Genomic DNA, 26034 nt, shown 5'->3' on the forward strand with positions numbered 1-26034 from the left:
ACAAGCCATATAGTTAATTACAAGTAAGCATTCACACGCTAGATGCACTGCCTTGCGTACTAAGCTACTGCAGGCAAGGCCTGCTATGCCTACATACACACACATGATGACGGGCGCGCCACGAGCCTAACACAACACTAACGGATAATTCTCACTTTTATTGAGTGAATCACAATTTAAATATTTGAGTTGAACATTTTTTTAGTAAACTAATTTAATGGTTAGAAATTCATTTTTTGGGGTGAATAAATGGAAAATCTCGAGTTTAAATTTCAATCTCTACATATAAGATGTAATATTCTTATCAACTGAGTTGTGCTCACTTGAACTGAGTCGAACAATTTAATTCTCCAAAAAATTTTGAAAACAATAAATTAAGAACAAACTTACGTCATAGATTCTGGACTAAAAGAAGACTATTTTTTTTATAAGAATTTTTTTTTAAATTTTTTTTGGTAAATCAATGATATCCTCCATGTGCACCGTAGAGAATATTCCTCTCGAGATAATTGAGATCTATTTAAGGGATTGACTTCTCTCAACAAATATTTTTCCATACACATCGATCGGAGATTGAACCCAGGACCAAATATTAAGGGGTCCAAATATTTATCATTTATGTCACACTATGTTGGTTTGGTTAAGCTTATTGGACATCTAACAACGTCATAGATTTTAGTAGTTTAAACTTTAAAGTATGGTCAATTATAGGATCTTTCAAGAAATTTATTTAGGCCTTGGTTGGTCTTTATTTTGCAATCTAAGTTTATTAAAATTGATTGATTAAATGACTAAATTGAGTCACAATCTTTAGTTTCAAAAATTAATTTGTCGCTTTATAAATTGGTTGACCAAATTTTAGGTTGGGTTTATTTGCAAAAGATAAGGACCACACAAAACAACACAAAATAGAATAATATATGACAAAGTTTTAAGATCGATACTACTGAATAATTTTTATTTTGTACGATGTTTATTGGATAAAATATTATTTTGATATTTTTGACAACTTGCATTTAAGACAAAAAGTTAATTTGTAGTTTAGCGATGACAACAATTTCAATTTTGTCGAGTCTCTTGCTTTCTAATTTATGCAATCTTAAAAATAGTTTTAAAATCTAAACACAATACAACTGTTTCTTCTTTTTAGGAGATCAAACATTCCTTTAAAGATTAAAGTGGTGATTTAATCTTCATTTTAGCCATTTATTTTCTTATTCTTTAGCTATAAGTGAACCTTGAATTACTCTTAAGCTCCATTTTGCATGTGACACCGTTTAGAGAAGTTTCCTATCTCTATTTAAACATTGACCCACAATTTATTGTTTGTGTCCATTCATCGTAAGCAAATCATCATCTCATTGGTACGTATGTGAAATGTTTTGTTGTTTTTCGAGTTTAGAAAATCGAATTTTTGAAAATGTCGCAAAAAAAACAAATTACTAGATTGAGTTGCGGACTACATGACTCTTTTTAAGAGGAATCTATGTGATGTCAAGCGTTGGTGAAACTATGGAAAATGTTGGGGAGAATGTTGGTGAGAAAGTGAAGAAACCATTTGAAAACAACTTGTGATTATAATTTATAAGATGGTAGCATATCATTAAAATTGGCTTGCAACTAATATTTTATGAAAGAATTTTCATGGTTACCGGTATAAAGAAACAATGAATAAAAAAGAACTAGCGAATAAGAGGACTAATATCTATCTATCTATTTTTTTTTTTTTGAAGGTAAAAAAGGAAATTTTATTCATCTTGAATAGAAGGAATATTGCCTTTATCTTTTTGGATAATAGGCCAAATACAAAAGGGAGAAGTTTTCTCTCCCGACCCCCCCCAATTCTTTTATACCCCCCGAAAATCCCATTTTGCCCCTTGCGGTATAAAAAAATTTTGCCAAGAGACTTCGGTTTTTACGAACCGCAGGCCATGGACTTCGGTTTATATAAACCACTCGCTGAATTACTTCGGTTTATGTTAACCGAAGTGTTTCTTTATATAAATAACCTGCTGTCAGTTCTTATTGTTCACAAAACGAGAATTGAAATAGAAACCGGAAAGAAGATCAATTTGTGACGCATTTGAGGCTTGAAATCAAGATTGAAGCATCATCTAATGGATTCAAGACGCACCAAAGCACAAAACTCAGGTAACCACCGATTTAAATTCGTTTTTTCTTGCGTTCATAGGCTCTGTTTTCGCAGGTGTTCTGACAGTAACCCTTCGGGGAATATAAACCGAAGTCAAGTTATGTGAGATTCGGTTTATACGAACCGAAATGTTGATCCTCTGCGTTAGGCTTAGGCTTGGCTTGACTTGACTTCATATTGACTTCATAGTGTGTCCTATGTGTTTAATTAGTGTTGTAATAGGATTGTAAATATTATGTGTGGTTGATTGATTGTTTTTTCATTTGCGTATGCTGTAGTTACGGAAGGCGAAATTAACGAAGTTGTCGAAGTTAGGCGACCTGTTGTGCTTGGCCTTTTTGTCTAAGCACGCGTTCAGGCAAATGCTTTGCTTTCAAATTACCACATCTCAACCATCCAGAAAACCAGCATGAATTTATCAAAGGGCGGACGTGTCGGTGATCATCATATGGACTGAATACGCAGTCGTACGTCTGAATATTATCCAAACTGTTTCTATAGCTACTTGGTTCCCTATGTCCAGCTCCGGGAACAAACTTTGCATTTCGAGGCATGACCTCAGAATAGATAGGATCCTGCGCCCACACGCTAAGTCCCGGAAAATGAGAAATTATCCAGCCCTGAAAGCATGACAAACAAGTTTCATTATATTGACGGACATTACATATCATACATGTTGAATAATTTTCGTAAGCGCACGCTTATGTTACCTGAAGCAAAGACATGTACCCAGCCATCTGATTCACTGTCACCAAACACGCATCATCCAGATAATGTTGCAAATGAACCAGAGCAGCAGCACCCCAATTCCATTCACGGACAGCCGACAAATCCTGAAAATACTGCAGGTATACTACGTCCACGTAGTAACTGCTTTTGTTGCTAAATATGGTACAACAGACCAAAAATAGCAAGAAAGCCCGTATGGACCTGTCCCTATACAGCTTAATCTCATGCGCCGACTTACCTTCAGCAACAGCTTTATCAGCTAATCCGTGGTTAACACTATAGATATCCTCCACGTCAGAATGCTTCAGATGGAGCCCGTTCATTTTGGCAAAATGACCCATAACAACATTCCGATCAACTCCTAGAAATGAATTAACCATGTCAGCCGCTTCATCCCTTGACATTTTGCCATGGTTCAGAAACTTTCCCTCGATCGGAATATGCAACAGACACTGGACATCGTCCAATGTGATGGCCAGCTCACCCAATGGAATGTGGAATGAACTCGTCTCCGTATGCCATCTTTCAACAAATGCCCAGAGGAGCCCGTAGTCAAGCACGCTAAAATTAGTCCGGGTAAGCGGCTCCAAACCCGATGCTTCAACCACATCCCAAAACCATCTGTCCGTGCGGCGGGACGGTTTTTGTATATTAATAACTTTTTTTCCGCTGGCGATGCAACGTAAATTTACCGCTAAAATCTGAAAAATTCAAATAACACAAAAAATTATCGAGCTAACGTAATCACAACATTTTTAATAAAATAATCGTCGTATTTTAAATTGGTTTACCTCTTTGTCATTTGGGTCTGCATACCATATCGGAATAGCCATATGCTTATCGTACTCCGTTAACAAGGACAAATCCGTCGGTCCTCCTCCAAAACCTACTTCATCATCATTACGTGAACACTTTGGTGGTTTTCGGCGTACTGGTTTGCGCCGTTGTTGTCGAGGTGGTTGTTGCGGTGGGTCTTGCGGTTCATCTTGCGGTGAGTGTTGCGGTGAGACTTGTGGTGAGACTTGTGGTGATCCAAGATCATCATAATCAAAACACGCATTTAAAAATTGGTCGGCATCAAATTCATCTTGCACCACCAATGATTGTCCTAGACGTGTCCGTCCACGTGTATGCGACCCACCCGCCTCGGCATCATGTGTACCTTGCCCCGGAGTTGGTCCTTTGCGACGACCTCGTTTGGACGGATGATTTGCAGCAAGCTCTCTACGAGCGGAAGCATGTGCATTGATTGCCTTTCCATGCCTACCCCTAGGTAGATTTTCTTCCATATCTATACATAGATAAATAAATTCACAGTCAATACAATACTTATAATTCAATCGAACACATGATTCTTGCAACAATGGAAACATAATTCAAATGGAAACATGCATTCATATTCACTCGTACATTTTGACAAACACTTAGAGTACACTATAACTCAATTAGCTTCATATTCACATTTAACTCAATTAGCAACATTCATTCATGCTAGTATGTAACCAATCTAACAACTAACCAATAATCAACGATTCAAACAACATAATCAACAATTTAACTCAATAATCAGATATTGAAATTTTGGAATTTTTATACGGAAGAACAAAAAATGAATTTGAAATGTCATGGTGATGAGGAATGCATAGAATGACAAATAAAGGAAAGAAACTTACTTGATGAAATGTGATTTGAAGTTGGATGTTGAAGTTGGCCGCAAATGTGTAGAAGAAAGGAAGAGAGGAGTTTTGTGGTTTGTTTTTCAAAATAAAACGAACTTACTGAAATTGTTCATATGTAAGATAACTTCGGTTAATATCAACCGAATCAACCATTCCTTCGGTTAATATCCACCGAAGCAACCCTACATTCGGTTCGTGGATACCGAACGATGTCAACACCACGTTCGGTTCGCAGTTACCGAAATGTTTCAAGATGTCAAAAGACTTCGGTTTTTATAAACCGCAGTTTGCCTTCCTTTGAACCCATTTGATATATGATCTAGGGTTTCCCTTTAGGAAGAGGTTGTATTTTTTTAAAATTCAGTATCCGGTCTAAAGATCGACAAATTTAAGGGACATCAATCTCACAGTTTATTAGCAGGGGATCTATTTTAAGTCTTCATTACTTAACCAACTCAAGTGAGTTTGTATTATTTATTTAATTAAAACTTGGAAGTGTCTATGAAGTGGTACCATACTGGTTACTACCAGTACTAGTTTACTACAATAAGTAAACAAAAGTAACTTATTAATTTTTTTTCAAGTAATAATAAATTACTTGCCATAACAAACAATGACTTGGTTTCCTTAAACATGTGGTTAGAAATTCGATTTCTGACTCATGCGTATTGAGAAAATTTGGTTGAGAAGGAAAACCCACATTGTGTACCCGACAGGTTCCCTAACGGAGATTAGTCATCACCAACGACGGTAGAAACTCTGTACAAATATCATGGTAACCAGAAAAAAAAAAAAATACTTGCCATACAAGTTTTTGTAATATTGATTCAGAGTCCCAAATGGGACCAAATGCAGGGATCCTAGCCTTGTTACAAGCTCTAACAACATCCCTACCACGTTCAGGATATCTAGTAACAATAACAATTTCAACATTCCAATTAGTAGCAGCATTAACATTAATCTCAGCCACATTAGGACCGCAAGAAACTGCAGTATCATGAACAATCACTTTCTACTTTGAATATTTCCCAACCAATTCCTTTATCTCATTCCAAAGTTAGTTTCAATATCCTTAGACACCCAAATCAAATACACATCAGCTTCATTTTTCTGCAAAAGAATTATAAGAACACACAAATTCCAGAACCTGTTACTACTAACAACACTTTTTGATACATATAAAAGGTGTAATTCTGCCCGATTTCTACGGTGTCAGTATTCAGCGAATTGAACTATTTTATTATGTAAATGTGTTGGACCGGAGTTTGATGAATAATTTAGCAAGTGAATTAAACTGTCGTCAAGTAATAAAATCAAAGTTCGTATCAACATGAATTGTTGGTGACTTCTAAAAAGCAGCTCACTCAAGCAAATAATTAATTGGTACATCGATGAGGGACTTAATTGGGCCCTCACCTTAGAATCCACCTGAATTGTTCAATCTCGACAATTTTTGGTAGCTAAAAATTGTGTCACGATTGCTTCAAAAAAAAATTGTGTCACGATGTTAATGGACCGTGGTGCAATTTTTTTAGAAACTTTATATGTTTTGTGTTTTTTCTTCAAACTCTTTGTGATGTCTTTTTCTTCACAACATATTCTCTTTGACCATGTAATACATCTAAAAACTAACTAAAATACTATAAAATTATAATTAAAAATACTAATATGCGTATTTTGTAAAAAAAAAAATCAAATAAATACAGGCTTGCATATAATTTTTTGATTAAAAATGGGCCAGTTCATTTTTTATGAAGTGTTAAAAATAAGAGTAATTAGGTACATGCCATTTAATGCCTTGAATTTTCTACTGCAAAGCAACTACAAAGTAATTTTGTCCTCAATTTTAAGAAGTTCATAAATTACTTCTACTCCAGTTTGGCTTTATCAGGCAAATTAAATTTAATTGCATCACATTATATGCTTGAGTGAGCTGCTTTTGTTTCCTACTCCATTACGGTTTTGTTCGGATTTATCCATTTGAAATAGAGAAAATGGTAATCTTAAATGGTATATCCGAACAAACCATTTTATTTTAAAATAATAAAATGGGGGATACAAACAACTCTCGATCCACAAATATGCTAGGGTCTACTCGAATGTTAAATGGTAAATAAGAGGAGGTTACATTTTACTATGTTATTGCTAGTGTAAATTAAAACTCTCATTTTTTTTTTATGCTTTCACCATCAGTTTAATTTGGTTCGGAGTCAGTTTTGACATCAAGTGGTTCCAGTTCCCTCCCGATTGAAGTTGTCGGGATCGAACCGTAGTCTTTTCTACCAAGTTCAACATCATTCACCATGAACCAACTAACGATTGGTAAAACTCTCATATTTTCATAAGTGTGCTTTTAGTTGGTGGTCGAGTCCGCGCTCTTATCTGGGCATTGACTGATCTTGTTATCATTGATGTATTACTCGTGTTGAATCTTTTGTATAAACTCTCATAGTCTTTCTCGATACATCTTGTACCGATGAGTCTACTAATTTGGTTAATATAGATTTCATTTTTGCCTCTTAAAAAAGATATAAATGTTTTCTAAAAATAAACTTTTGACAATAGAAAGTTAATAATTTTTTAAAATATGTACATAGAATGGAACTTTTAAATGAGATCAAATCAAACCTAATTGGCATCCCAAAATCAGCAAACAATGATGAAGCTTGTAGTGTCCAGTTATCAATAGTGGAAAAACCATGTGTGTGAAGGCCCCATTTTGATACACAAGGGCACATGGCAATGAAAAGTGTTTGATACATTCAAATATCATGGTATACTTAGCAATCGGGGCCTTAATAATTATTCTATTCATATGAGGAGTAGAAGCAAAAATAGTAAGATTTATAGTATCCTTTCTATAATTTAAAATTACCAAAGTTCCTGCCTTTTATTCCTCTCATATGCCCCTCTTGTATTATTATTGCCTTTAGGTCAAAAGTGAGATATTCTTAAATGGGAATAAATTATATTTGGTTACACTCACAAAAAATATTACATCATTTTTTTTATAAAACATTAGGGTGCACATGCATCACATGATAATTATCACATCACAATTATGTTGACACCCCATAATCATCATCTATTAATAAATTTATTAAAAAGAAAGAAAAAAGCGACAAACTTGGGGGACTAGACCAAAACCCAAAGAAACAAAAATACAAGGAACCTGTCACTGCCTCATTAAAAACCTTTTCCGGAAAACCCTAAGGAAAAAAATATTACATCATTTAATAATTTGAAAAATAAATATTATTTAATTATTTTTAAAAATACTTATTTCTCTTTTTAATAATAATAATAATAATAATAATAATAATAATAATTAAAAGTCAATTATCAAAATGGACAAGGGCTACAAAGAAAATTATCTATATACCACATACCATATTATTATTTGTAGATAGGTTTGCCTCAAGAGGATAAATAAGAATAAAAATAAAGCTCCAAGAGTATTAATCCATGTAGTCCTGCAAAGAGTCATCATAATCAGACTCTTTGTCGTTTGGCAATAGTGAGGGTTTTTTAGTAATTGTTGGTGGCAAATCATCTCTGGACAGTTCCTCGATGGTAGCATATCTAACTCGAATAGTGAGAGTTTGATTCAAACCTAAATATTAGGGTTTACTTTATCTTGGAAGCAAAACATTCATGCATGGAAGAAGTGCATTCATCCAAGGGCAGCATATCTAAACTTGAATGCTGAGAGTTTGATAAAAATAAAAATAAAAACCAGGAGTTTAATTTGCTTGATTTCTTTTTAACAATCTATCTCAATCTTAATTAAGTTTTTTTTTATTTTGTTTTTTCATTCTCAATTTTTTTCCTCAAATAACCTATTTTAATATGTGATCTTTGTCTAGAAATTGGATCTCAACTATGCAAATAAACTTGTGTTCTTTGTGTTTAATTTTTTCTGCATAGTATTTTGGTTTTATAGTTCTCTTCTAGTGCGAATTTTTTGTGTTTTGCTTGCTGCTTTGGATATGACTTGTGTTTTGGGTTGTGCTCTATTAGTAAGCTGATTCAAAAGCACAAAAACCGAACATACGTCTTATCCGGAGCAACAAGCAAAACAAAAAAACTCACACTAAAAGAGAACAAAACCCAAAAGACTTCCCAAAAAACTAACCACGTAGAACACAAGTTTATCTGCATAGATGAGGTCCAATTTCTTGACAAAAATCACATATCAAAATATGGTGGTTTATTTGAGGGGAAAATTTGAGAATGAAAACAAAATAGGAAAAAACAAAACTACGATATATTTGAGAGGATAGATTGTTAAAAAAAATAAACAAAATTAAACTCCAAATTTTACCTTTTTCACCAAACTCTCACCATTCAAGTTTAGACCTGCTGCCATCGTTGAACGTTCTTCTGTCATGGTTGAATTGTTTCCAAGACAAAGCAAACCCTAATCTTTAGGTTTGAAATTTTTACCAAACTCCCACCATTCGAGTTTAGATATATTTCCCATCGAAGACATGGTAAGAGATGATTTGCCACCAACAATTATTGAGAAATCCTTACTGGTTCCTAATGACAAAGAGTTTAATCTGATAACTCTTTGCGGGACTACATGGATCAACTTAAAATCTTTACATAAATATCAATTCCTAAAAAAATATACTCAGTCAAGAATTGAAAAATCAAATCAAAACCTAAGAAAATAGATCTGAGCTACATACCGCAAATTTGTGAGATTTAGAGGGATTCACGAGAAAAATTGACTTGAATTGGAGGGATTCGCGCTCAATGATGATTCAAGAGAGAAGCTCAGTCAGAGAAGATGTTGGATGTATATTTAATAGAGTTAACCAAAATCAAAGAATATTATAATACAATAAATTATGTACCTTTACGATCGAAGAATCTTGGGGAGGCGATTGATGAGCGGAGATACATGAAATCTGGTTGAGAGTGCTTCTACCTCCTTGAGCATCATGTATTACAATGTCAAATTCTAACCTAATAGGATGGTTAGTATCTAGGTACTCAAAACCGGACTGATCGGTTCAACTGGTTGGACCAGGAACCGGACATATCTCAGATCCAAGTCACCCCAAAAATCGCTATGTTGTTGAACCATACTTTAAATTGAAATAGCAAAAAAACCAGTAAAATCGACGGTTTAGCCGATGAAGAAGAAGAAGAAGAAAAAGAAGAAGAAGAAGGAGGAGGAGGAGCAGGAGAAGGAGGAGGAGGAGGAGGAAACATGTGACTGTAAGAGAAGTCGATGCATGTGGCGGCCCCTAACAACAAGAGGATGAGATGAATAGAAAATGGATTAGGTCATTAGGTTATTATATTTAAATAAAAAATTTGGGCCTAGCCCATATTTCATAAAATGGTTAGGTTCATTTGTACTTTTTAAATCATTTTGTATTTTTTTAATAAGTAATAAAATATTATATAAAAGGAAGTAGTGAGGGTACTTCAATCAATACAAGAGAAAGTTTTAGATGCTTTGAAAGCAATCTAAACGATTAGTACACCAATTGGTATAGGAATAACATAAATTCCTTCCACTCCTACTAACAAACCAAAACCAAGAAAAGTGTTTAATCTTATCTATTACATTACTTAGAATGATTGAAACACCTTTAAAAATAACGTTATTTCTAAGATTCCAAATACTCCAACTTGTAGCACACCAAACCAATTGTCTCACCTTCTTAAATTTGCTAGGTTTAAGGGGTTCACCAAAATCAATGAAGTGCGCCCATCCAACTTCTTGCGTAGCAGGACTAAAGTCGAGCTAGTCATAAATAGTGTTCCATGAGCTACACGCCAAGGGACATTCAAAAAAATGATGTGTGTGGCTTTCCGATATGCAACATCAGAACACACAACACTTATTAATAACATCGGTAATGATCCCTTTATTAAACAATTCCTCCCTCGTGGACAATTTGGTACACAATAAGCGCCAACCAAAAAACAATTATCTTAGATGGAATATCGTTCATCTATAGTTCATTTCAAGGTTGTCAGAACCGGACCGGTCATCAAACCGGTAAGTTTATCGGTTCAAGGTTCAATTGGTCGAACCGAGATTCAACCGGGTCGGGCCGTTTTTAATTAAATATATATTTTAATTAATATATAAATAAAAAGTTTTACACATTAAAAAAAATAAAATTTCATAAAATCTACTAGTACTTTTGTAATTGTGTTTAACACTTTTTGCTCATCATAATAACTAATTATTTTTTATTAGTAATACACTGGCACTTACTACTACTCCATTATTTATGAATTATGATACACTACTTCATTTGTACTCAATTTACTAGACTAGATGTGTTGGAAATTGGAATTAACTAATTGCAAATTTGCAAATACAAATAGTAGTCATGATTCACACGTACAAAACACACTACCCAACTCTCTTTCTCTCTCTCATATGCACAATGCACTTCATTTTTTTCAATAAATGTGTCAATTCATTTTTGTGGTCTATTATGTCGCTGATACTCCCTCCTATCTTTAATATAAAAAAATTATTTTTAAATTTATAAATTAGTCTAGATATATGGATCATTTTATAAATCCAAAAAGCTAACATCTACAGAGTATCTAACAAGTTATTGTTATTTGATTACATTTTGAGAGTTACATCCTAGGTAGTGCGACAAGAGGTTTCTTCCAAATGAGATGAGACCATATTTGCTTTTATTATTTTGGTAGGATGGCTAAATCTCAATTAGAAAAAAGTTGAGTTGCCGGCGTGATAAGTCTTTTCAACTTTTTTTTGGTAACACAAGTCTTTTCACCTCACAACTATATATGCTTTTTATGGTTATGAAATTTTGATTATTGAATTACTTTCGGTATTAACAATTATTATGGACACATGTTAGTTTTTTTTGGGGTCATAAGGATTATTTGAAATAATAAATATATTTTTTTTTATAAGTGAAATAACAAATTTTAAACTTTATAAAAGTTGAATTAATTCGGGGCACACGATTTAACATTTTATCTTCTTCTTTTTGTTAATCAAATACACATGTTTGTTGATGATGAATATGAAATGAAATATGCAAATAGAAGATTTGAGAATGACATTGTACAAAAAAAATAAATTTTTTGAGAATCACAACGCTTTTAAGATTATGTTTTTTCTCGATGTTTAATCTTTTTATGTTAATGCTAATAATTATAAGGAAAATGCTAAACAGTGTTTTCGGGACGCTGGTTAAGCATATTAAAATAAAAATTATATCTCAAAATACGTGCATTCAATGCCTCAAAAGTATAAAAAGTTGTTTTTTAATATAAATTTTATTTTTTATTTCCTTTTTTGGTATGCTTAACAAGTGCCGGAGAGCACTGTTTAGCCTGACACTAATTATAATAGCAATATTTCTCGTGAACAATATTTTTTTTTTTTGAAGAAGCTAAATTACTCGTGGACAATGTTAAGAATTTGAGACAAGAGAGGTTGGAGGTCAGCTATGAAAATAGATTCATAATCCGTAGTTGATAATTAATGATAGTCACTTGGATGTTTATGTTATGTTTTGTACCTATTAGTATAGTATTTAATTGGTTGACATATACTCTCTCCCTCCGTCTCATTTTATAAGATATCATTTGACTAAATGCATTATTCATATGTTTTGTTTTGACTGTATCTTTCTAAAAGTATATAAATGTCAGACCCAGTTTTAGGCCAAGGCAACCAAGCCTCCGGCCCAGCGCCTCCAAAAATATGGGGCCTCAAAAAAAAATTCAAACCCATAATTTAAATTATTTCTTAAGTACTTTTTCTGAAACTAAAGATCATGAATTGCCTATTGGCCTAGTGGTCAGTGACTGTCCAAATGTTTTGAGAGTTAGAGGAGGAGGAGGAAATCGTTAGTTGTTAGTATATTACAATCAGTTTAGCTACTCATCCCATCTTATAATGACTATTTTTTAATGTTATTTACAATTTAAATATATAGTGTTCTTTTTATAAATTTTTTATTTTTTTATTTGGGGTCCATTTTTATTATTAGTCTGAGGCCTCCAAATTGTTGGAGACGGCCCTGATAAATGTAAATATTATCATATAAGATATTGTTTCGATGAGTATTTTCAAAATATCAAATTTCTATAATTTGTACTAATAGACAATTAAAGATATTCATAATCAAAATTATGCGTTGATGTATCTGCAGTGGTCAAATGGTTCTTATATTTTGGAACGGGGAGTAGTAATATCACTAGTTGGATTATACTGTCCTTTTAATTTTTATTTTTGTTGTAATTTTTTATATATTATAATGAAAATATAGTAGACGATGAAGACCTATGGGTATGTCAACCCGTAATGTTTGCTATTCTCTTATTTTATTAAAAATAAAATAAAAATAACATAAAAATCTCGTTTAGGCTCAAAGATAGGGATGGCAAAAAAACCCAAACCCGAGAGACCCACCCGAATCCAAACCCAAGTCAACGGGCGAAACCCGATTTGACTGAGTTTGGGTTTGAGTTCGGGTGACACCAGATAATATGGGTGTGGGTTTGGTATCAGTCAAACCCACACCCGAAACCCATACACCCACCCGAAATATTTTATAATTACCTTAATTACCCGATAGTCTCCCTCAATTTCCTTGGAAGACCTTAAATTTTAGTTGTAATTTAATTTCTTGAAAATCTATGTTGTAATTTCTTGAAAGTCTATGTTTGAATTTCCTTGGAAGACCTTAATTTTAGTTGTAATTTAATTCAAAGCCTATGTTGAAATTTAATTTCTTAAATTTGCAAATTATTTTCAAATGTACTACGGGTTTGGGTTTGGGTGGAAAAAACCCGAACCCAATGGGTGTGGGCGTGGGTGTTGTTTTGCCACCCGAACAACCTTTGGGTTTGGGTTTGGGTTTGGGTGATGATTTCGGGTGTGGGTTTGGTAAGTGTCAAACCTGCACCCGTGGGCACCCGTTGCCATCCCTACTCAAAGAATACAAATTCTAATCAATTATGAATATAACTAAATATGTAAAAATGTAAAATTTTTGCATCTTCATAATATTATTCTAGCTTAAAACATACTCCGTGTAATCACAACAAGTTCCATGTTCCATAAAATTGACAGCTTGTACATAGATAGTGTGTGTGTGTGTGTGACTAGTGAGTGATAAGTGAATTTAAAACAACCATGCATGCTCGATAATTAACTAAAGCCACTTGGTTTTAGAACACATTTGAAAAGGTAAGAATTGAAATTATTATATGATGAAATAAATAGAGCTAACAAGATTATGATGATGAAACTTTAAAATATAATTTCTTTTTAAGGCAACACAAATGGGGGCCATCCCCAATTGTTTAGGAACTTGTTGTAAGTTGTAACTAAAAGGACATATGGTTATGGTTCGTAACCAAGACATAAGTTTAATTGGTTAATGAAATCTTTCTACACGAATTGTTTGGGAGAATTCGAGTTTAAATTTTAGTTAAAATAATTTTTTGTTAAATTTGACTTAACTTGTAGCTGAATTTTTTAGATTATCGGAGCCCTTTCCTGTAAGAATCAGATGATTAATACAAAAAAGAATACATTGTTGTAATAATTTGAATTCTCTCTTTCTGTGTGACACACACTCACCAAAACAACTTTGAACTATGACAGCTCTTCCCGGTCCCAAAATGTTGGCCTAGCTTGATCCATCTCCTTCTCTAACACTCTTTCCTAACACTTTCAACTTTTTTATCAACTTTTAGATAAAATTTTAGATACATAGAGTCATTGGTGCAAAGCAAGAACAAGCACCAGGATACAGAATTTAGAAGCTTTTATAGCTATGACTAGTCATTGGGGTATTCTAGTTTCAGATCCATGTCTTCAAAACCAGTTCACACAAGTTGAACTTCGAAGCTTAAAATCACAAGTAAGTTCATCATCTTATTGTTATTGAGAATGAATTTTTTTTTTTTTTTTGTGTTGATTCACCAAAAAGATTGGATTTTTATTCTTTTCAATGCAATTGAGCTTCTGGGTCATGATCCTTTTTTAAGATATTGTAGATCATCTTATTACTTGGTTTGCAAGATATTGTTGTTGAGAATGAATCATAGATTTTACTTTTTGTGCTGATTTTCAAGAAAGATTGGATTTTTATTCTTATCATTGCATTTGAGCTTCTGGGTCATGATCATTTTTCTAAGATATTGTTCATCATTGATCATCCTATTGTTTTGTTTGCAAGATATTTTTGTTAAGAATGAATCATGTTTTTTTACTTTATGTGTTGATTCTCCAAAAAAGATCAGATTTTGATTCTTTTCATTGCAATTAAGCTTCTGGGTCATGATCATTTTTTTATGGTTATTGGTTGCAGTTTATGAGCATGAGGAGAGAGAGTGGGAGGCTTAACATTGGAGACTTGGCTTCAAAGATGTCAAGGTTGAGAGTTGTTGGAGAAAATCTGAGTGAAGAAGAAAGAGTTTCTTATATCCATGATTTGTATCAGAACTCAGATCAAGATGTTGATTTTGAATTGTTTCTCAAGGTGAGTTTTTGACAATCTTGGTTTCATTTAAAAAAGATAACTTTTTAAGGTACTGGATCTTTTTGCTTTTTGCAAATTCTAATCTATATCCATAAGTTAACTTTTCACTTTCTTGTAACTATATTTTCCTAATCTATCTCAGCCTATGTTTGGTATCACGGTGGGTACGCCAGAATCACGGTGATCCACTGTGATTTTACATAAGCTACACTTTGTAGCTTTTGGAAAATCTATTATTTCCACCATGATACCAAATATAGGCTCAATCTTGATATCTAACCAATTTCAATATAGTATATGAAATGGGAAGAAAAGTAGTGAAATTAGTGTTAGCTGTATCTTTTGTTGATCTGGAACTATGAAGCACTCACACAGACATGACATTTACACTGACACGTCAATACCAATAATCATTTAATAAAATAGAAGTAATTGAGTGGAGCTACATGTTTTGGTGTTGACACCGACATGTATCAGACACTAAATACATCTTCAATCTGAACTGTCAGTGTTACACAAATCTGAAATATACTCCCTTCAATCTCATATATAAGCAAAAGTTCACTTTTTAGATTCTTTCAAAAACTAATGTATCTAGTCTATAATGGACAGGTTTACTTGAAACTGCAAACATTTGCAAGTTCTAGAACAGGAAACAATAATGCGAAAAACTCATCAGCATTCCTCAAAGTTGCCACTACCACATTGCTTCACACAATAAGTGAATCTGAGAAAGCATCATATGTTACACATATAAATAACTATCTTGCTGAAGATGAATTCCTCAAGAAATACCTTCCTCTTGATCCTTCAACCAATGATCTCTTCGAAATCGCAAAAGACGGTGTTCTTCTTTGGTACCATAGCTACTATATACATTATCATTTTATCTTCTTATGTGACTAATTATGACAACTTTTTTATTTATACATTGCGAAAACAAATTTGTTCTTGCAGTAAGCTTATTAATGTGGCAGTTCCTACGACTATCGATGAACGTGCAATCAATACAAAAAGATTACTTAATCCATGGGAAAGGAATGAAAACCACACACTATGCCTCAATTCTGCTAAAGCAATTGGATGTACAGTTGTTAACATTGGCACTCAAGACTTAATTGAAGGAAGGGTATGTTTGTATTCCCTATTTGGTGTTTACATCAAAGCCTTTTGGTTCCTCTTTTCGTGGATTGGTATCCAACTTCTTTTGTTTTAAATTTCAGCGTCATTTGGTGCTCGGATTGATTTCGCAGATTATTAAGGTAAAGGATCACTGATTTATGCATTCTAGTTTTAAGATCAATGAAGTTAAAACACAATGCATACTGTATAGTAAATTTTACGAGGCAAACTTTTGACATTACTAATGCTGATGTTACATTAGATACAATTATTGGCGAATTTGAACCTAAAGAAAACTCCTCAACTTTTGGAGTTGGTTGACGATAGTAAGGTAAAATACATTTCTTCATTATTATCTTTCATACTTTTCATTCATCGTTGAATAATTTGTCGTCATATTTATTTATTAAATAACAGGATATGGAAGAGTTGATGAGTTTACCACCAGAAAAAATCTTGTTGAGATGGATGAATTTTCATTTGAAGAAAACAGAATATAAGAAGATTGTCACAAATTTCTCCTCTGATGTTAAGGTAACCGTGTATCTTTGAATACTAATGTACTTATACGCTATATATATGTGCAGTGAAATATAATCACAATGATTCAGTCTTATGAACTATTAATCATAGCACAGGCTTCGTAACACATTTCGTGTAAGTTGCCTTTTCATTAACATATATGATTCTGCTGGCATTGTAGGATGCCGAAGCTTATGCTCACCTTCTAAATGTTCTTGCACCTGAATACACTAATCCATTGACATTGGCTGTGAAAAACCCTTTCGAAAGAGCAAAGCTAGTTCTTGAACATGCGGAAAAGATGGGTTGCAAGCGATACTTAACTGCGAGAGATATAGTGGAAGGTTCACCGAATCTTAATCTTGCTTTTGTTGCACATATTTTCCAAATCAGGTGATTATAATCTTTCTCTCTAAAACATGCTTTTTGTTGGAATATATGCATATTTTTGGTGCTTTAGACATATCATATGTGCAAGCTATAATTCAATTTCCTTGTAACAGGAATGGACTTTCAACTCTAGCAAAACAAAATTCTCTTCTTGAATCATTGCTAGATGATACTCAAGATTCAAGAGAAGAGAGAGTTTTTCGCCTTTGGATTAATAGCCTTGGCAATTCAACATATATCAACAATGTCTTTGAGGATGTCAGAAACGGGTGAAATATCAATCTCTCTTGTTTTCGCTATTTCTCTTATACATTTTAAATACAAACTTTTTTGGTTAAGATATAATCTGTGCAATTGAAAACTATCGTGGATGGCTCATATTCGCTGATAAGTGTGTAGACGCTCAAGCATAGCATATAGTTGAGTACAAAGTTTTGTAACCTGTAACCTAATTCATTGCATAATAGAAGAGTACAACAGTAACTCTGCCGTTGGAGGCGTAGGCACAATTAGCTGAATTTTGTGATCAATCGTAGTGTTTTAACATTGCAGGTGGGTACTTTTAGAGACTCTTGACAAGGTGTCACCAGGGATTGTTAATTGGAAGATTGCAAACAAGCCTCCTATTAAAATGCCATTTAAAAAAGTTGAGAATTGTAACCAAGTTGTGAAAATTGGGAAACAACTTAAGTTTTCCTTGGTAAATATTGCTGGAAATGACATTGTGCAGGGATATAAAAAATTAATATTAGGTATGTATTGTTGACCTACAAAATATGTGATTCAATTGATCTATTGAACATATTCCATAATCCGTACATTTAATTAAGTACTCGCTCCGTTTTCTATTATAAGCAAAATTTCACTTTTTAGATTTATTGAATAACTGATGTATCTGGTCTATAGACTATATCAGATACACTAAATACATCAGTTATTTAATGAATCTAAAAGGTGAAATTTTGTTTATAGTATGGAACAGAGGGAGTATGTCGTAAGATGTTAGGGGATGTTAAAATTATCTAAACCATTATGATTGACTTTTATTTTTAGCATATTTGTGGCAATTGATGAGATGCAATATCCTACAACTTCTAAAGAACTTGAGATTTCACTCTCATGGGAAGGAAATAATTGATGCTGATATTCTTCAATGGGCAAACACCAAAGTTAGAAGCTCAGGAAGCCAAAGCCATATATATAGTTTCAAGGTATTTCATATTTGTTAAGCATCTGATGTAAATGACTTACTTTATTATGTTCATTAGTTTACTTAGCCATTTGTGGAATTTTTCTTGTTTTATCTTTATTCTTTCTGATGAAGTAAATTAAGGAGCTAGTGTACTTTTGTATGACCAATTATTAGTTTTGTAAACTTTGTAATACACTATATAGATTATAGACATGCTCTTGTTGAGAGGCTCACACCAGATGAGATAAGGTCTGAAAATTAGTTTATAAGTGCGAGGAGGCATCACACACTCTTCAAGCCGGTTTTATAGGACTGAGTTAGGCCTAACCTAAATTTTAAAATGGTATCATAGTTTATATAAGTTCTATTAGGTCACCCGCTATCAGCCACTTGACTCACGCTCCAGATGTCCGATCTTGGGCGTGAAGGGTGTGTGTCAAGTATTTTAGAATTTGGTTGATTATAATTGTTTCAAATTTCAGGATAAAAGTTTATCAGACGGAATTTTTTTCCTGGAGCTCCTTAGCGCTGTCCAACCTAGAGCTGTGAATTGGGGTCTTATAACAAAGGGAGTAACTGGTATGTTTTCCTTCTACTTGTTCAATGCCTTTGCTTTGAAACCAGAAACATCACTCATATTGTTTTGCACTGTTCTATTATAATTATGCAGATCAGGAGAAAATGATGAATGCTACATACATTATCAGTATTGCAAGAAAGCTTGGATGTTCAATATTCTTGCTGCCTGAAGACATCACAGAGGTACGTAACGTAGTCGAAATCAAATATTTAATTTCTTTCTCAATTTTATATGCACTTTTTATAACTAGTATTTATAATCATATATTTATATAGGTAAATCAGAAGATGATACTTACACTAACAGCAAGTATAATGTATTGGTTCTTAAAACATCCTGTTGTTGAAGAAAGAACAAGTTCAGACAGTGAGAGTCAAGTGGAGACTATATCAAATTCAACACTTGATGATTCTGCTTCGGATTTTTCAGCAGAAGAGAACTTGTAAATGTAAATAATAATAATAATAATAATAATATAAAGGTGACATATAAAAACGTTTTTGTTATGATCCTATTTATACACATGTAATGAGAGAGAGAGCTTTTTTGTTGTATACAGTGATACAGATATGAGAGCTTTTCTTTGTTTACACCACAATCATAATAATCATAAGCTGAAATGTAAACCAAATAAGAAAATAAAAAAAAAATTACAAAAACCGCCGTCTGTGGGAATCGAACCCACGACCACGTGGTTAAAAGCCACGCGCTCTACCAGCTGAGCTAAGACGGCTTAGTGTTAATTTCATGAATTAGTAAATATATCAATTAGTCTTCATATAATATAGAATTATGTTATTCAATTTAATGGTTTGGTGTTTCATGGTAATGGTAAAATAATGCGGGAAATTTGCAAATCTTGCAAAAGAGATGTCACTTCTTCTCTACAATTCTTACGAATCTCAACCATGGTGTCCTCACGGCGTCGGCGACAGGGACGGACTGAAGTAAGGGCTGGGTGTGGCTAAAGCCACACCAGATTTTTCAATTTTTTTTTTTGTTTTTTTAAAAAAAAAATATATATAGAGTGAAAGAGAAAAAAAATTCAAAATAGAACTTTCTCTTCCTCTTCACCGCTGTATTTCTTTCTCTTCCTCTTCACCGTCACCGTCACTCGTCTTCACATCCTCCTCCATAATTGCCGGCGCCGTCCACCTTCTCCGACCACTCATCTTGACATCGTCTTCCACAAAAGGTATGTTTTTCTAATTTGCTTCCAATTTTCAAACCCTAAAATTAGAAAGCTTAATTTCACCCTTATTTTTTCTGGATTCATATTTTATATGTTATAAACTTCTGATTCAACTTATTATGATCGTTGTTTTGTAACTGTGAGTGTGATGTGTGTTGTGTTGTGTAGTTGGTTGGTGGCTTTGTGTTTCTTTCTTCCCGTGGAAAACCTTATATACTGTAATTATAGAAGAGGTTGTTTGAAGTATGTGGTGGGTTCTTTCTCTTGAGAGCACCTCTACTAATTAATTAACTAACTAGAAGGCCTGTGCTACACTGAATATTAATGTGATATTTTTTAATAGAATCAGCATGTAAAATATTGTCCTGTATTTAGATGCTAGTACTTGGTTTGCTACAATAAAGGCTTCATTGTTCTGTTTATAGGATGAAGAAATTTTTTCCTGTGCTTTCTAGAGACAAAGCTAGTTCTTCGGCTACCGTAGAAGCAACAGAAATTCAACATCCAAGTGAGGGTAGTAAAGTTGTTGATTATGAATTGTTGGAAACGGATCCAGGAATTAAGCCTCCAATTTCAAACTATCATCCTGACATTCAAAATGAGGTACGAAAAGCTTATTTAAAAATAGGTCGCCATAAACCCCCTCACAATTTCGCTTATACTTGGTCTGTTCAAGGTAGTCAAAGACGTCGATTTTCAAAAAATTGGTTTGATTTGTATGATTGGATTGAATATAGTGAATCTAAGGACCTAGCATTTTGTTTGCCATGCTTTTTGTTTAAAAATGTCTCTAAATACGGGGGGGATCACTTTGTGGGAGACGGATTTGGTGATTGGAAGAATGCTCACAGATTGGCTAAGCATGCTACTTCTTGCAATAGTCATATTGATTGTGTGCATATGGGTTATGCTCTCATGAACCCAATCCAAAGTGTTAAGGCTGCGTTTGTTAAGCAAACTAAGCAAGAGAATGCCGATTATCGTGTTCGTATAAACACATCTCTTATAGCTATCAAGTATCTTTTGAGGAGTGCTATGCCATTTAGAGGGAATGACGAGAAACATGACTCTCCATTTAAGGGGCCATTTCTTGAGTTGGTAGAGACTTTAAAGGAAGCTAACCCAGAAATAGCTAGTGTACTAGATCGTGCTCCGAGGAATAACTATATGACTGCCCCTAGGATACAAAAGGATCTTGCTTCCGCTTGTGCTTATGATTTTATCTTCATGTTATATATGTTGGTTGAAATATTAGGATTTACAAATGATTTGGGTGTAGCACTACAAAAGCGTGATCAAGATCTTATCAATGCTTTGTCACTTGTCAATGCCACCAAACAAGAATTACAAGAAATGAGAGAGGATGGATGGGAAGAACTTATATCAAAGGTTATGAAAATTTGCATTAAGCATGATATTGATGTGCCTGATATGGATGCACCGTATAGGGCGCGAAAGAAACCTAGACAATCTACAACTTCTGGTGTTTCTAATTTACATCATTATAAGCATGATTGTTTGTTTAGTGTTTTAGATTTGCAGTTACATGAGCTCAATGCAAGGTTTGATGAAGAGAATACTGAACTTTTACAATGTGTTTCATGCTTGAGTCCCTCATCGTCATTTGCAAGGTTTGATGCCAAAAAACTATTGAGGATGGTTGAGTTTTATCCAAATGATTTTGTAGATGTGCCGGAAGTGGTATTGCGACATCAACTTCAGACTTATGTTAGAGATGTTCGAGAGGACAAAAATTTTGCAAAGTTAAAAGGACTTTCAGATCTTTGTGCAAAACTTGTGGAAACAAATAAGTGCAACACATATAATTTGGTTTATAAGCTTTTGAAGCTGGCTTTAGTCTTGCCGGTAGCAACTGCAAGTGTGGAACGCGTTTTTTCAGCTATGAATTTAGTAAAGAGTCTGCTATGTAACAAAATGAGTGATGAATGGTTAAATAATCGTCTTGTAACTCTTATAGAAAGAGATGTTCTTGCAACAATTGATAATGATGTCATTTTAGATCATTTTCAACAAATGGATGGTAGACGGTTTTCGTTGTAAATGTGTATTTCTCTCTGCTATTAGTTTCAACTTTTGTATCAAGAACAAGTGCCTGCTGCTCCTAGTTTTTTGCTGCTATTTTCTGCTCTGTTTTCCTGTACTGCATCACAGATGGGCTAAACTGTTCTGCTCCTACTACGAGGTATTTTTGCTGCTCCTGCTATTTTTTGCTGCTATTTTCTGTTCTGGCCTGGTTCCTGCCCTTTTATTTATTTTTATTCTCTGTACTTTGATGTTCTAGCACTTCTTGTGCTGCTGCACTGCTTCAATTTTTAGCCAATTCAAAAAAATACATTATCTTTTTAATGCTCATTGTTTCTTAATTTTTATATTTTTTTTGTTAGATTAACTTTCAGATTTTAGCCACACTAGATTTTCATGTCTAGATTCGTCCCTGGTCGGCGACCTTCTCGATCCTGGAGTTTGCATTTGGACGATACGACATCGTATTGATGAGAAGCAAGTGAGAATGAGAAAGCAGAAGAAGCACCGTTAGGTTTCATTTTATTCATTCATCAATCAAATCACATTACGGTGTTTCTTCCGCTTTCTCGTTCTCACTTGCTTCTCATCAATACAATGTCGTATCGTCCAAATGCAGACTCCAGGACCGAGAAGGTCGTCGACGCCATGAGGACACCATGGTTGAGGTCCGTAAGAATTGTAGGGCGAGTCCAAATAAAAAATATATATATAGCCAAATTTAATGTACTTAACACCAAATCTTGCAAAAAAAGATGTCACTCAAAGAAAGGAGAGTCCAAATCAAAAATTCAAAATGACGTTTCATACAATTCATAACACCCAGAAAAAGGGAGAGTCCAAAATATTAATCTCTCACTGTATCAAATTATCTTTCGTCGGATATCTTTTTTGTACCAATCTATTCGAAATTATCTTGCACATCGGAGAATCCTTAACCGAATCATCATTGAAAATAAGGAAAAAAACTTCTTTTACTAAGCAAATGTCATTAGAAATTTGATTATATTCCACTCATCATACCTTATAAAAAAAACATTAGAAAATAATTTCCTACATTCTCCCATTAGAAAACATTAAGTTCTTAGAACACCTTGTGAATAATTTTAATATTTAATTCATTTTGACTAAAAAAAAATTCCTCATCTTACATCGAGGGTGTGTTTGTTTTAGGTGAAATAGAGAAAAGAGAAATTGGTGAGAGAGAAGTTGAAGAAAAATGACTAATTTCTCCTTTTTGGTTTGAGGAGAAACATGGAAGAGAAAATAAAATGATGTGGACCCACAACTTTTTATGGTCTGATCTAAAATGAGAAGAAAGGAGAGAGAAAAATCATTTTTTACTTTGTTCCAATTTTACTCTTTGTTCCTCTAAAATGATATGGGTCAACACCTTTATTGATCACTATTTTTGTCATTTTAAAAATAAAATATTTATTTCTCTTTTTTCAAAATAAAACTCTTTCTCTTTTATTTTTCTCTTCTTTTTCTTATACCAAACAACACTACTAATCTACTCTATTTCTCATATCTTTCTCTCTTCTCACTTTCTTTCTCACCTCTTTCTCTCTTCTCTATTCTCCCCCATGCCAAAAAGACCACTAGTGTATGATCCGCTAAAATCAATCACGAGAATATAGAAAAGTTATATGTTGTATGATCCGCCGAAGTCATCTAGTGTATTATTGTACCACCCTCTTCTCTATCATTTAATATGCCCTCTATTTTTATCCCAATTTTTATTTTGGTGAGTATTCTTCCTTTATATCCATCTTGCGGATTTCCACAATTTCCACGGAGATTTATCCAGATTGAAAAAAATTTAAAAAGGGAGAGTCCAAAATATTAATCTCTCACTGTATCAAATTATCTTTCGTCGGATATCTTTTTTGTACCAATCTATTCGAAATTATCTTGCACATCGGAGAATCCTTAACCGAATCGTCATTGAAAATAAGGAAAAAAACTTCTTTTACTAAGCAAATGTCATTAGAAATTTGATTATATTCCACTCATCATACCTTATAAAAAAAAAACATTAGAAAATAATTTCCTACATTCTCCCATTAGAAAACATTAAGTTCTTAGAACACCTTGTGAATAATTTTAATATTTAATTCATTTTGACTAAAAAAAAATTCCTCATCTTACATCGAGGGTGTGTTTGTTTTAGGTGAAATAGAGAAAAGAGAAATTGGTGAGAGAGAAGTTGAAGAAAAATGACTAATTTCTCCTTTTTGGTTTGAGGAGAAACATGGAAGAGAAAATAAAATGATGTGGACCCACAACTTTTTATGGTCTGATCTAAAATGAGAAGAAAGGAGAGAGAAAAATCATTTTTTACTTTGTTCCAATTTTACCCTTTGTTCCTCTAAAATGATATGAGTCAACACCTTTATTGATCACTAATTTTGTCATTTTAAAAATAAAATATTTATTTCTCTTTTTTCAAAATAAAACTCTTTCTCTTTTATTTTTCTCTTCTTTTTCTTATACCAAACAACACTACTAATCTACTCTATTTCTCATATCTTTCTCTCTTCTCACTTTCTTTCTCACCTCTTTCTCTCTTCTCTATTCTCCCCCATGCCAAAAAGACCACTAGTGTATGATCCGCTAAAATCAATCACGAGAATATAGAAAAGTTATATGTTGTATGATCCGCCGAAGCCATCTAGTGTATTATTGTACCACCCTCTTCTCTATCATTTAATATGCCCTCTATTTTTATCCCAATTTTTATTTTGGTGAGTATTCTTCCTTTATATCCATCTTGCGGATTTCCACAATTTCCACGGAGATTTATCCAGATTGAAAAAAATTTAAATTTCTATTATTTTCAATTACACTAATTGTAAAAAATATAAAGTTTAACAAAAAAAATTAAGACATTGTTGTGAGTCTTACGACAATAATAAAAAGCACATATCGACAAATTTATCCATATATTGTGTCAAAATTCATAAACAAATATTGTACCTTTTTTTTTTTACGAACAAATTTTGTACTTGAATACACATAAAATTATTACTTTAAGAAAATATTCGAAGGCGAGTCTACATAAGACCAGAGATAAAATTTCATCGCAATCTCCAAACCTCTTGAAAGAATTTTCTCCCGAATTCTCATTCCAGCAGAAAACAATTATCATCTTCATACCTTCAAATGAAACAGGCCTCACATAAATATCTACTTTAAAATTAAATACAATTTTTTTTTTAATGTTAAAAACCCAAAATACCTCTTGTACAAAAAAGATAAGAGAGGGTACAGACTACGGAGTTTAAATAAACCATTCGTACAAATAAAACAATATTTTAATAAAGGGTTTTGCTAACGAGTGCCTCGGGGCGGGACACTTTTTAAGCATTCTATTTAAATAAATTTTTTATTTAAAAAGTTAAATACTACAATTTTCAATGCATTGACTTTACGCATTCTGATAAAAATTCTATAAAAAACTTACTATTTAAGGGCTTAAAAAGTGCCCCGGAAGCACTATTTAGCATTTGACTTTAATAAATAATAATAAATAATGTAGTAATCCATAAGAAACCGTTGGAGGTCATAATGGCGTTTTTTGTAAATTTAACCAAAAACCAGGGGCAATTTTCGGTGCTACATTATCCAACATTTTCCAATATGATTACAGCTTCGGATATTCTTAATTAAAATGGTTATTATATTTTGATTAGAAAAATAAGAACCATGTTTTTTTAACGGAAATAATGATTTTTTTTCTGTACAATTATAGAGATTAATCTTTTAAATTTTGTCGGATTTAAATGGGTGGAAAACTATTTTCAAGAGCTAGGATTTTTATTGTTACTGCATGCATAAGTCAGAAATCAAACATAATATATTGGTTAAGTTATAAGAGATTCACGTCATCCTTAAAAAAAAAAGAGATTCACGTCAT

At 33.2% G+C, this 26034-nt stretch overlaps 3 protein-coding genes and 1 non-coding gene across 4 annotated transcripts; 2 read left to right on the forward strand and 2 right to left on the reverse strand.

The window, feature by feature from the left end:
* Positions 1–2463: 2463 nt before the first annotated feature.
* Positions 2464–4840, reverse strand: LOC123892018 (protein MAIN-LIKE 1-like). Its single transcript, XM_045941874.1, has 4 exons — positions 4555–4840; positions 3673–4172; positions 2863–3582; positions 2464–2772 (listed from the first exon to the last, which is right to left on the reverse strand). Exons 2-4 carry the CDS (start codon positions 4168–4170, stop codon positions 2464–2466), a joined length of 1527 nt encoding a protein of 508 aa, XP_045797830.1. The 5' UTR covers positions 4171–4172; positions 4555–4840.
* Positions 4841–13862: 9022 nt separating this feature from the next.
* LOC123889400 (fimbrin-2-like) lies at positions 13863–19534 on the forward strand. Its single transcript, XM_045938724.1, has 14 exons — positions 13863–14453; positions 14904–15074; positions 15687–15931; positions 16032–16203; positions 16298–16336; positions 16459–16527; positions 16614–16730; positions 16900–17111; positions 17222–17377; positions 17661–17860; positions 18162–18319; positions 18783–18879; positions 18971–19062; positions 19156–19534. The coding sequence occupies exons 1-14, from the start codon at positions 14367–14369 to the stop codon at positions 19324–19326; spliced, it is 1986 nt and encodes a 661-aa protein (XP_045794680.1). The 5' UTR covers positions 13863–14366; the 3' UTR covers positions 19327–19534.
* Positions 19535–19540: 6 nt separating this feature from the next.
* On the reverse strand, positions 19541–19613 carry TRNAK-UUU. The gene has a single exon. It is a non-coding gene; the product is annotated as a tRNA-Lys (tRNA).
* Positions 19614–19719: 106 nt separating this feature from the next.
* Positions 19720–22134, forward strand: LOC123892019. Its single transcript, XM_045941875.1, has 3 exons — positions 19720–19827; positions 19915–20075; positions 20498–22134. The coding sequence occupies exons 1-3, from the start codon at positions 19720–19722 to the stop codon at positions 22131–22133; spliced, it is 1905 nt and encodes a 634-aa protein (XP_045797831.1). The 3' UTR covers position 22134.
* Positions 22135–26034: the final 3900 nt, after the last annotated feature.

This window comes from Trifolium pratense, linkage group LG6, assembly GCF_020283565.1.
Source record: "Trifolium pratense cultivar HEN17-A07 linkage group LG6, ARS_RC_1.1, whole genome shotgun sequence".
NCBI lineage: Eukaryota > Viridiplantae > Streptophyta > Magnoliopsida > Fabales > Fabaceae > Trifolium > Trifolium pratense.